This window comes from Vombatus ursinus, unplaced genomic scaffold, assembly GCF_900497805.2.
Source record: "Vombatus ursinus unplaced genomic scaffold, bare-nosed wombat genome assembly UNPS02014820.1, whole genome shotgun sequence".
NCBI lineage: Eukaryota > Metazoa > Chordata > Mammalia > Diprotodontia > Vombatidae > Vombatus > Vombatus ursinus.
This window is the reverse complement of record NW_020954598.1, coordinates 19,196,686-19,209,382: the sequence shown is the minus strand read 5'-3', so window position 1 is coordinate 19,209,382 and position 12,697 is coordinate 19,196,686. Positions and strand designations below refer to the sequence as shown.

Sequence of the window (12,697 nt, the reverse complement as noted above, 5' to 3'; positions counted from 1 at the left end):
ATGCACATGTTAAACTTTGAAAATTAATTTCACTTTACAATTACATAATGCTATAAAATAAACATTTTATAAGATAAGAAGAAGATAAGGATGTACGGTAAGATAAGAAGAACTTGTCTAAGATGGTATATAGTGCAGCTTTCACACCAAGTCATTTTAGCTAAGAAACCTGATTCCTTAAACTGCCACATCCAATCCTGAACAAAACCCACTTAACATCAGAGATGGAGTATACAATGCACAGGAGGACCAAGCCTCCAAAAAATAACAGAGCACTAGTTAGCAATGCTGAGGAAAGGAAAAATGCTGCATATTTTCTATAAAGCTCTAACATAGTAAGAATCAGTGATTCTGAGCTGTAACTCCCTCATTTCCCTTCCAGGTACTGGGAGTCTGGTATTTTAATTTTTGAAGGGACAGTTATACAAGCACCATTTGGAACTAACCTGTAAGAATGATATGAAATCCCTAAGTCCATATATGCCAACAGCCAGACCCTTAAGGGCCCTTCCGATCCTCACCTCTTTTTCAGTTGTTGCTTTTGTTTTTTGTTTTTGTTTTTGTTTTTTTCTTGCGGGGTGGGGGGTGGGGCAGGGGAGGTGGGAGAAGAAGGGGAAAAACAAAGTCAGGTTCTGCCTCCCTCTCCCAGGCCAGAGTAGTAGCCACTCACAGGTCTGGGGACCTTCCTTACCTCTTTAAGAACCAGAACACAGTTTCCTGGTCCTACACACTGAGGCAGTTCAGCAATTCTTCCTTTGTTGAGATAAGGCCCTGAGAAGCAACGGTGGTTGAAGTAGATCTTTGGACAGAAGTATTTTCCATTAATTGTGACTGGAAAATGAAAAGAAGTAAATACAGTTATCTCTTCCACATCACAACTTTCCCCATTAAGGTTCTGATATACAATTAAATGGGAATTTGGGGGGAATTGTGCCAAAGTTGCAGACAACATTGCAAAGGCCAGCAGATGATAAAGAAAAAGTTTAGAAACTCAGAAATGCAGAAAATATATGTATAGTATTGTGTAATATAAACATATTTTATATTTTAATACCACAGTATTTCAGACTTCTTTTCTGGTATGCAGGGAAGGCCAAAAAATTTTCCCAGATTGCTTGGGGTGGGTAGAACCACACACACCCTTAATCCCACTCCTCCCAATGTGAAAGGGCTAATTGTATTCAAATATGTAGTTCCTTCTCATCCCATGCTTCCCTTAAAGTAGACTCTAAGAAAACCCAGATAAAGCAAATTACATACCAAGAACTCTATACACATAATAATAGCCAGCATTTATAAAGCACTTTAAGGTTTGCAAAGTTCTTTCTCTACAAATACCATCTCTTTCTCCTCAAAACAACATGGGGAGATAGGTGTTATTAGTATTATTGCCATTTTACAGATGGGGAAACTGAGGCAGACAGGTTAAGTGACTTGTCCAGGGTTACCCAGCTAGTAATTGTCTGAAGTTGGATTTGAACTCAACTCTTCCTGATTCAGACCAGACACTCTATCCACTAGTATTGGTTTAAGGCCAGGAGAATAGCAAGGCCATGGTAATGTTCAGGTTGAGGTTCAATTAAAGGCAACAAGAATCAAAAGAGGATGAAGGAAGAACAGGGAATTATTCCTACTTGTGCTTCAGTACCTTTGATCTTGAATAAAATTATGGGATGAATACATATGTTATTAGACCCCACCCCAAACCATTTTGAACCCCCAAGATCTGAGAAGGCCTAAAACCTGGACTGGCCAATCAGGAGAGACACTTTGGCCCACTCTGAGCTTAACCTACCATAATGCTTTGCATGCTCTGGCATAACAGACATCCTTTGCTTTGCTCTCTGAGTGAATTCAACATGCACCTACCTGTGCCAACAACTACAGGGCCAGATGAGGCTGACCAGAAGCACTCTTCCGTTTATGACCACTAAAGACAGGGTACCTGGGACTGGAGACTGTCTTGAATAGTGGGACTTTTCTTATCTTGGTATTATATGGACATATGCTATGTAGGGGAAATATGGATATACTGAATCTGTAACTTCAATTGATACTTTGACATTCTCTTATCTTCTTGTATTTACAATCTATCCACTTAAGAAATTCCTTTCTCATATCATGGTTAACACATATGGCATTCTGAGCCAGGAAGGGAGGGAGGGGTGAGAGTGAATTGCTCTGAAGATTTAAGATTTGCTTTGTCTGTCCATCCTTGGGCTCATTTGCACAATGAACTCCCAAGCATATCTCTATGTGCATATTCCACAAGCTTTGAAAGAAATAAACACTCACATGCATCCAATTTTGTTTGTCTTTCTAAGAATGAACTTAGTAATGGTTGACATTATATAAAGCACATGTTCATAAGGACTCATAACAAATATTTGCTGGGTTTAATATAAAGTTGGTCCTAATATTAAAAATTATTTCTAAAACAAAGATGGGTTAGGGTTAAAGACTTATTTATAAAAATACAGGTAATATTCAACAGTAAAAGTAGATTAGTTATACATGGGTTAATTTCTTTAAATTAACCAGTACAATTATTTGGATTTTATTTTATGCCTTTATTCAAAGACTTACTGTTGGTTATATTACACATTCTAATCAGACTGTGTTTTAAAATTTCAATGAATATCTTAACTATGACAGACATGGCTTGGTTTTAATGGTTTATAATTTTATGACAAATAGATCCCATCATATTAGTCAAATCATCACAGTCAAGTCAAACATTTAAGTGCCTCCGACGTGCCAGGCACTGTGCTAAGTGTTAATTAGTATAGGTTCCCTGAATACATAAGGAATTCAAACACAGAAGAGAAACCTTCTGGAGGGGCACCTAGGTGGCACAATGAATAGAGCACCGGCCCTGAAGCCAGAAGGACCTAAGTTCAAATTCGGCCTGTGACCAAACACTTGACATTTACTAACTGTGTGACCTTGAGCAAGTCACTTAACCCCAATTGCCATAGACAGATAGACAGCTGGATGGATGAATGGATAGACAGATAAATAGATAGATAGATAGATAAATGAATAAACAAATAAATAAATAAATGCCAAAAAAGAAACCTTCTGGAATTACAGAATCTCAGAAAGAAAATGTCCCTAAGAGGCCATGAAAGCCAGCTTACAGATGAGCAGGAATCTCCTCTTCAACAAACCAAGTACATCATCCTACACTTTCTGTGATTGTTGTTCTGGTCCTTTTAGTCCATATTTAGTATCGTTTCCCAAGGCAGCTCATTCTTGTGGAAAGCAGAGGTCAGGATATCAAGCCTAAGCTGACCTCTCTGCAATACTAATCCATTGTTCCTGGGTAAGCCTCTAGAGTTCAGAACGCCAATCTGGTCCATCCTCTGTGTGATAGCCTTTCAAATACATGAAGACAGTTATCTTGTCTCCAACCCCTGACCCCTGTCCCACTGGGGCCTTCTTTTCTCTTTCTGAGACCAAATATCCCCAATTCTTCAAATCCTCTTACAGCAAAATTTAAGACTTCCCCATCCCAGGAACCTTTCCCTCTAGCTCATCAATGTACTTCTTCTAATGTGCTACCTGGAATTGAACACAGAAATCTAAATATGTTCTGACTAGGGGCAGAGTGTACAGTAGGATTATCATCTTCCTCATTATGGACACTTCATACAGCTTAGAATCAAATTCATGTTTTTGGTTGCCACGCTGCAGTGCTGAATTATACTAGTCATTGCTATTACTTTTTCACATCAACACTACTGTCTCACATGTCCTCCCATCACAACTTACTTACGAAGCTGATTTGATCATTGGTATTCCAAACACACTCATCTCCACTAAAGTCATCTTATTAGACTGAAGTCAACATTTTAGTTTGTCAGAATCTTCTGAATTTTGACTTTTATGTGGTGGGTTAGCTGTCCCTTCCAGCTTTGTGTCATCTGCAAATCTGGCAAGCTTTTATTCCACAGAAGATTCTGGGGCATTCCGTTAAAGACTTCCATCCAAGTTAATACCGACCAATTATTGAATGCTACTCTTTCCCATCAGTTCTCTAGCGCTAGGTATTTTCTGGGCAGCACAGCTTTCTATATGCCCACTTTACTGTGTTGCGTGAATCTATTGAAGCAGCAGCCTTGAATCCTATTATTTGGAAAATATCAAAGGGATAAAGATTTGACAACTTCATCCAACAAATTAAATTTCACCAATGAGAATATGAAGTTTTATTCTAAGCAAAATTTGATTGCAGTAAAGCTGAGATTTCATTCAATCAGCACCTATCACAAAATTTTCACCTCCTACTGATAATGGCAACTATTGCTGCTAAAAAAAATAAACTATTACAATATCACCAAGTATCAGATAATTTAAAAGTAGTTTCACTTTTACAAAAAAAAGTAAACAGAAACTCTTGATAAATGTTCTTAGCATCTAACTTAGTTAAGGAAAAAATAGTGCACAAATCTCTTATTATTTTAGCTTAAAAAAAAAAACTTCATCATGTTTTTCAAATTCACTCTAGTTAAAAGTATTGCCTTATCTTTTAAAAGGTCAAGTGGTCTGCTCAAAGATGACATGAAGAATATCAGTTAATATTTTTGTGCTGAACCCAAATCAGCCTAACAAGTTATACTCTTATGGCCAATAATACACCACAAAATCTGCATCCTTGGTCCTATACCAAGGATATGGGGGAAGACATTATCTAAGTGAACATATAAACTTACCTAGGGATGATCATAAGGAGAGCTGAAGTACATTTGTGGTTTGATTCCTTTAAGAAATCAATGAAACCAATTCTCATGTTCTACAAAGGCCTGGTCTAGGGGTTGGAAAAACAAAGGTTGCCCAAGGTCATACCTGAGTCTGGAGAATTCGGCTCCTGGTTCTTCAGACTTTCATGGACCATCCTCGAAGGTATGATTCTGAGGTGGGAAACAAAAGAGAACAAACCAGCTTTCTATGGTTATTGTTCTGGTCCTTTTAGTATGAATGAAAAGTCTTCAAGATAAAATCTCTAACTCCATGCACTTAAAATTAATAAGAGAATGAAGGCACTGGATGGCTAAATCTATAAAGGTAAAAATGCCTGTGAATGATTTTTTTTTAAATGCATGGTTACAAAACTAGAAGAACAGGGCCTGGTGGGTTGATGAACAATCTAAATAAAGTCCTGTGATTAGTCTGCATTCTTAAAGTGATTTTCATTTTCAATGAAGGAGTAACACATGTTATCAGACCTTTTTTTTTTTTTTGGTGAGGCAATTGGGGTTAAGTGTATCCAGAGTCACACAACTAGTGAGTGTTATGTGTCTGAGGCCAGATTTGAACTCAGGTCCTCCTGACTCCAGGACTGGTGCTCTATCCACTGTGCTACCTAACTGCTCCCCCTCCCCCCCCTTTTTTTTTACTTTTTGGCTTTTAAAAAACAAAGAAAATCTGAAGAAGCAAACTACAAGGAAAATCTATTTTTCCCCCCAATGGCTACATTGCTTAGAGATGTTTAAACTTAGAAAAAATTAATAAAGATAATACTGCTATGAATACCACAGTAATTACTCTGCCCATTGCAAGCCTGAATAATTTCTCTTTTCTGAACATGTTCTCACTATAGATTTGGTTTAATCTTGATAACCAAATCAAGATCAATGTTCTCATTAGTATTCAATTTATCTATAGAGCAATATGCCATAATAATAATAGTGGTAACGAAAGCTAGAATTTATGTAGTGCTTTAAGATTTGCAATATGCTTTATCAATATCATCTCATTTTATCCTCACAATAACCCTAGCAGGTAGATTTTTATTATTATCTTTGTTTCATAGATGAAGAAACTGAGGCAGAAGGTTAAATAACTTACCCAACATGGAGTCAGGAATGCCCGAGTTCAAATGTGGCCTCAGACACTTAATAGCTGTGTGACCCTAGGCAATTCACTTAACACCTGTTTACCTCAAGTTCCTCAACTATAAAATGGAAATAATAATAGCATGTACCTCCCATGGTGGTTGTTAGCGTAAAATGAGATAATACTTGGAAAGTGCTAGTACAGCACTTGCTACAGTGCCTAGTATATAGTAAGCACTACATAAATGTTAGGGGTTTTTTTTCCCATTGGAGAAGAACAAGTACTACTTCTTCAAATACCTAACCCCTTGTCCAATCACCCATAACCTGGCCAAACCCTAACCTTGAATTACTCCCACCGTCTGCCTCCATTGTTCCTATTTATGTGCCTCTGAACTGAGTTACAAACAAATTATGAAACTGTGCTGCCTGGGTCAATTAAAAATTTATTTTAGGTAATCTTAGCTGGGCCCTCACTGCAGCAAGGCAATCCTTGTGGATTACCTAGAGGATTCACTATCCCACTCACCACACCAACTGTACCAAATCTTTTCATCCCTCCTTGACTCTTCCACAGCACCTTCTCCCCTCACCCTTCAGCTAAGGGCCTGACAAAATACTTTACCAAAAAATTGAGGCTATTTGCTGAGAGATTATACCCAGCATTACCCCCATTCTCTCTTTAGTTTTCAGCCTCTTTCTGTCTACTGGCTCCTTCCCTACTGCCTACAAACCCATCCTTTAAAAAAACAAAATTATTTGATCCAACCATCCCTGATAGGGGTTGTCCTATATCTCTTCTCTACTTCCTAGCAAAACTCTTTGCAGAATAATCTACACTCTACCTCCACTTCCTCTCCTCACTTGATTCTAAAACCTCTGCATTCTATTTTACGGTCTCATCATTCAACTGAAACTGCCCTCTCCAAAGTTAAGTTACCTCTTAATTGCTCAATCTAACAGCCTTTTCTCAGTCTTCATCTTTCTTGAATTCTATACAACCTAAAACTGTTTGTGTGCATCTTCTCCTAGATATGTACTCCTCTGAATATTGTTCTTTCCTGGTTCTCTTCTCATCTAACCATTCCTTCTCAGTTTTCTCTGTTGGATCTTTATCTAATTTACACCCACTAACAGTGAGTGTCCACCAAATCTCAGAATGGATCCTCTACTTTTCCTCCTCTATACCATCTTGCCTGGTGATATCATCAGCTCCTATAGGTTTTATCATTTCTATCTGCAGATAACTCTCGGATCTATATATTCAGACCTAATCTCTCTCCTGAGCTTCAGTCTCACATCTCCAACTACCATTTGGACATACTGAACTATACTATACGTCCATAGACATATCAAATTCAACATGCCTAAAATACAACTCACTCTCTTTCCCTCTCAAACTCTCCCCTTCTTTCCAACTTCCCTATTACTATTGAGGGCATTACAATTATCCTAGTTATCCAGGCTTACAACCTCCATGTGATCCTCAATTCTTTCACTATGACTCGATATATCCAATTTGTCATTTCTACCTTTACAACATCTCCTAAATACGAACCCTTCCTTTTCCTCACACTACCACCCCTCTTGGTATAGGACCTCATCACCTTATACCTGAACTATTGCAACAGCCTACTGGTTGGTCTCCCTGCCTCAAGTCTCTCTCTGCCACAATCCATCCTCAATTTAACTGCCAAAACAATTTTCTAAAAGCACAGATCTGACCATGTCACACCTCTACCTTCCCCCACCCCCCACACATTAAACTCTAGTAATTCCTTATTACCTTAAGAATGAAATATGAACTCCCCCATTTGGTACTGAAAGTCCTTCACAATCAGACCCTTTCCTATCTTTTTCATCTTTTTACTCTTCTCCATTCATTTTTAGGATCCAGCTACACTGGCCTACTTCCAGTTCCTTGAACACTGACATTCCATCTTCCTTCTCCATGCTTTTTCACATGCTTTTTCCAATATGCCCTGAGAATTCTTGCCTTCTTCACCTCCACCTCCTGGTTTCCTTGGCTTCCTCCTTTAAGACTCATTCCATTTCCACCCCTTGCTGGAGGTCTTTCCCAGTCCTCCTTGCCACCCTATGCCTTGTCTCTGAGGGATCTGAATGTTCACTTTCCCATTAGAATGTGAGCTCTCTGAGAACATGGCCTATTTTTTTAAAATTTTCTTTGTATCCCCAGCACTTACATACTGTGAGTACATAGCGAATGCTTAACAAATGCTTCATAACTGGCTGACTACATCTCTTCCAGAAAGGATAGAGTTCGCCTGCTGGTAATCACTCCTCTATGCTCTGTTATTGATGCTAGACAGGTACAGAACTCTTCTGTCTCTAGGGGTTAAAGATTATGGGGATGGTCCTTTCTCTAGTTATTACCAATTCTTCTCTGGAGATCTGATCATCACCACCTTCTTAAAACAATTAGCTCACTTTTTTTGCTCAGAGGTAATATAATGGCCCACTAGGTACATACAGTCCCTTCTTCTGCTTTTTAAAGATTTTATATTGGATAAAAAATTAGCAGTATGATTACAATAGCTCTGAGCCCCCAATCAGGAAAATGTCTAATATTCAAGCAAAGGTTTAGCTCTATAAGCTAATTAAAGTTTATTTTTATCTCTAGGTAACTGTTGACCTCTTTATGTTTGAGACATTGAATCTTTTTCATTCTGTCAAGCATACTCCTGAATATTTCCCATTCTTCACTAGCAAAACCTAGCATGCTACCCATTCCCACCACCATTTTTCTACAGATATATTAAAATTCTAAATCAAATACTGGAGCTGCATAAACTATTCAAGGAAAACTTGTTGCATTTTTGCTTTCCACTTCTCCTTCTAAGAAAGGATGTACTTTCAGGATAAGAAGATAATCTGTCCTACGCTGAAATAAAGTTTTTATATTTAAAAATCATTTATATTTCAGAAGAGAATATACAAAATGTATATCTCCTCTGAAATGATTTCTTTTTCTATAAAATGAAAGTCTAAATGGCAATTACCAGGAATACTATGGTGTTACTTACTGTTTTTCTGGCTGAACCACTGCAACTTTTCTCTGTTTATTCACTATAAAAAAAAAATTCATATAAATGTTACCTGATACCATAAGAAAAATAAAGAAAAAAAGTCATAAATATGTTGAGTTTATAGCAAACATATTAAAAGCATACTGTAAGCCTTTTATACAACTTTGCAATACAGGAAACCAATTACTGAGTAAAACAAAACAAAGTTTACATAACTAAATATTAAACTTATACATTTTCCAAGTTTTTAGGCAAGGAAGGAAGAGAAAAAACCTTGTATTGCAACTCAATCATCTGCTACAAGTTTTTGGAGCAGGAGTTTACCAAAGTAAAAGTAGAAAGGCATTCAAGGGCATTATGTAGATTTTTTTCTTAAAGAAAACAGGGATAAAACACTGCTTTTAACCTGGTACCTCTAAACTGCAAGAGACTCTTACTTAATTGTGAGCCAACTCTAATTCCAAGCAATGTGTCTATAATGGACACTGTCAATACTCCCTGTCCTTCTTGACTACTGACCATTTGACCACAGGTAGTAGCAGTACATGAACATAGCTTGAAAAGCAGCTTAAGAAGTTACTGAAAGATGACAGGTATTTTGTAGCATAGACAGAGAAGGAACTTCATACTAAGAAGAGTTAATCAAGCCTGCAGCAGAAAGAAGCAGCAACTTTTAAAATAAATTATACTGTTATTAATGTGACCATCACAGTTGGTACTGTGAAAAGAGCACTAAAATAGAAGTCAGAAGACCTGCGTTTGAATCTTAGTTCTACCAAGTAATCTTTGTAGAATTAAGCAAATTACTTAATCTTTTTGAGCCTCAGCAGACCCTAACACCCAGTTGAACAATCTGCTCAGAAGAGACACTGCATGAGAACTCCATGACGAAAGAAAGGATAACAAAGTCCTACAATAATACAAGAGGCCTAAGTCGCCTAGGCTATATGTTCCCTCACATATACCTCACTTATATATTATGTATTCTAAATTTGTGCCAATTCTTCCTGTGGTCACTATACTTGTGGAAGAGTGTGGCCCAGGCTTATGAGGGAATTGTTTTGTAGCTATTGTTCTTACTATGTTATTTTAATGAATGCCTTGCTTTAAGTTAATGTGTTCACTAGCCAATCAGCAATGGGAAGGATGTCCACTGATGGGGGAATCACATGCTATAGTTGGGAGTGTCTGACCCTGCCAATGCTCACTCATCAAGCGAGTATCCCAAAAAGGAAGGATATTGCACTGAAAGGAAACATTCAGATTGGCAGGAGAACCAAGAAACAGTGGAGCCACAAAAGTCACTGTCAAAAGCTAGAGAGATGACATCAAGGATGATGAGAACTGAGGAAAAGTCCCAGAAAAAACCTCTCTCTCTCCTTTTGGATACTCATACCCTGGAATCCACTGGAATAGTCCAGGAAAGAGGCAATGAAGATCTGAAAAATAATATCATTTGCTTTAGAGGGTCTCTCAGTTAGTGACTGTGAACAAGTCAAGAAAAAGAAGAGATGTTATGGAAGTAGAAACACTAAGATTTAATAACTGACTGGATATATGGAATTAAGAATTGAAGATAACATTAAGTTTGTTAACCTGGAAGACTAGAAATAATGATAGCTGCTAGCATGTATATGGCACTGTAAGGTCAGCAAAGCACTTTACAAATATTACCTTATTTAATCCTCACAAGAACCCTCTAAAGCAAATGGTATTATTTTCCCTAGGAAACTGAGGCTAAGAGGTTAAGTAGCTTGCCTAGGGCCAGACAGCAAGTAAGATTCTGAGGCAGGATTTTTTTTTAACTGCAAATCCAGCACTCTATCCTCTAAGCCAAGAAAAATGGTGGCACCTTGGACAGAAATAGGGAAGTCTGTTAAAGGGCACACTTGAAGGGAAAGATGAATTCTGTTCTAGACATGTTAAGTTTGAGGTATCTTCAGGACAGCCAGTTTGAAATGTCTAATGGCCAGTTGGTGATGAGCTCAGGAGAGAGATTAGGGTTTAATATATATACATCTGTAAATAATCTGCAAGGCAATGATGACAGCTAATGAGCTGTCATCATGAGTCAAGAAAACGTGTAGAAAAGGTAGAAAAAGAAAGTCCAAAAGAACACTCTGGCACACACTGACAAGGGGCATGATATAAATGTTTTCCAGATAGGTAGGACAATTAAGAGAAAATCATTTTTAAAAAAAAAACTCACAGAAGAAAGAGTATCTCAGAAGTTAAAGTGTGTCCACGTTGTCAACTGCAGCAGAGAAGTCAAGAATGATGAAAATTGAGAAAAGACCATCAAACCTGGCAATTCAGTTTTAGTTGAGTTATAAAGTAACATGCCAGATTTCAAAAGATCAAGCAAATATAGTAAAAATATCAACACTTCCCAAACTAACTTAGAGATTTAACATAACACCAATTATAATATCAATATGCCATATTACATAAAGGACTCCACAAAGTCCTACTTGGATGCCTAATTGTGGCGTGGAAGTGACCTCATATCCTCAAAGATTATGCCACTGAAATATAAACTAATGTAGGTTCTGCACCATGCTAGAAAAACTTTCACTATGCTCCCTGTAAAAGATCATGTTCATTTTCCAAGAACCTACTTAGTAACCACAAAGAAGGTTGGCCACCTGGTAATGAATTTTTTAACAGCCATGGCAACCCATGAAACAGAGAAAAGTAAAAAATGGACTTTATTCTGCAAGACCTCCTGTTTCTTCTTCTGCAATGACAGTAGCAGATGGCAGAAAAGGAGGCTGAGAGTGCTAAGAATTGCTCGGTTTAAAAGAAATTTTTTTAAATCAATGACTCCTTACTGAGTACACACTAGGTACAAGGAAGGACCTGTGGGAGGTGTTTGGCCGAAGGAGTACAAAGATGTACAAGACAGAGTCTTTAGTCTCAAGGAGTTTACAGATAGACAAGCAGGTTCTATTTAAAGGAAGGTGAGGTCAAGGGGAGGGAGAAAAGGGTCCAGAACGATGGCCTCAATCTAGACTCTGAAGAATGAGCAAGATGTAGAGATGGAAGGGAAGAAGGAACAACAAGAGCAAAAATATTAAGGATGGAGTCTACAAAGAATGTTTTGAAGAGAATGAATCAACAGGTTTGGCTAGAGAAGAGACTTTATGGAAAGAAGTAGTGGGCAACGGCACTTGAAAGGTGGGCTGGGTTCAGGTTGCGAAAGTCTTGAACTCAAGCCTAAGGAGTCTGGACTTTGCTCTTCAGTCATGGGAACTGGAAGTTTTGCAAATCTGAGGTGAGGAATGAGGGGAAGAGACAAGTCATTGGTTCCTAACACTGTGGAGATGAAAGAATGGGACAATTCACATCACCATGGAGACAGGAAACTTATTTTTCTTCCTTGAGTGAATCACACAGCTCTCACATCATCAATAAACTTTAATTAATGATTGGTGGTCAAAAGAACCAACAAGTGGTGTATATATCAATCTTGAAATTCTTCCTATAAATGAAACCATAAGAAAAAAGGAAGTTATAGCTAAACAAAGGATAGCTCACAGATACTTCTTGGAAAGGCACAGGTACTCCTATGAGATCCAATTTTTTTCCCTGCTGTTCTTATTTGTTGTCTGAACTTTGGGCATTTGTGTATAGATATTTGAGGCCATGCATCTTACCAATGATTTTCTTGGATTTGGTCTATGAACTACTAGTCCTCTTATTTCTTTGTGGCTATTCTCTACGCTATTTGACAGGACATTTTTGATGATGATGACAACAACAACGATGATAATAATCGCTAATACTTATGTATAGCACTTACTACACGACAGG

The 12,697-nt window shown here is 37.8% G+C and overlaps 1 protein-coding gene across 2 annotated transcripts in view; it reads right to left on the bottom strand.

The window, feature by feature from the left end:
• The window catches only part of SFMBT1 (Scm like with four mbt domains 1), a 160,446-nt gene that overhangs the window by 28,886 nt on the left and 118,863 nt on the right, over window positions 1-12,697 (bottom strand). For both annotated transcript variants that reach the window (XM_027836939.1, XM_027836938.1), the window contains 3 exons: window positions 8,882-8,924; window positions 4,849-4,913; window positions 692-831 (listed from right to left, as the gene is read on the bottom strand). In XM_027836939.1, the coding sequence (XP_027692740.1) occupies window positions 692-831; window positions 4,849-4,913; window positions 8,882-8,924 (248 nt within the window). The remainder of the gene's footprint in view (window positions 1-691; window positions 832-4,848; window positions 4,914-8,881; window positions 8,925-12,697) is intronic.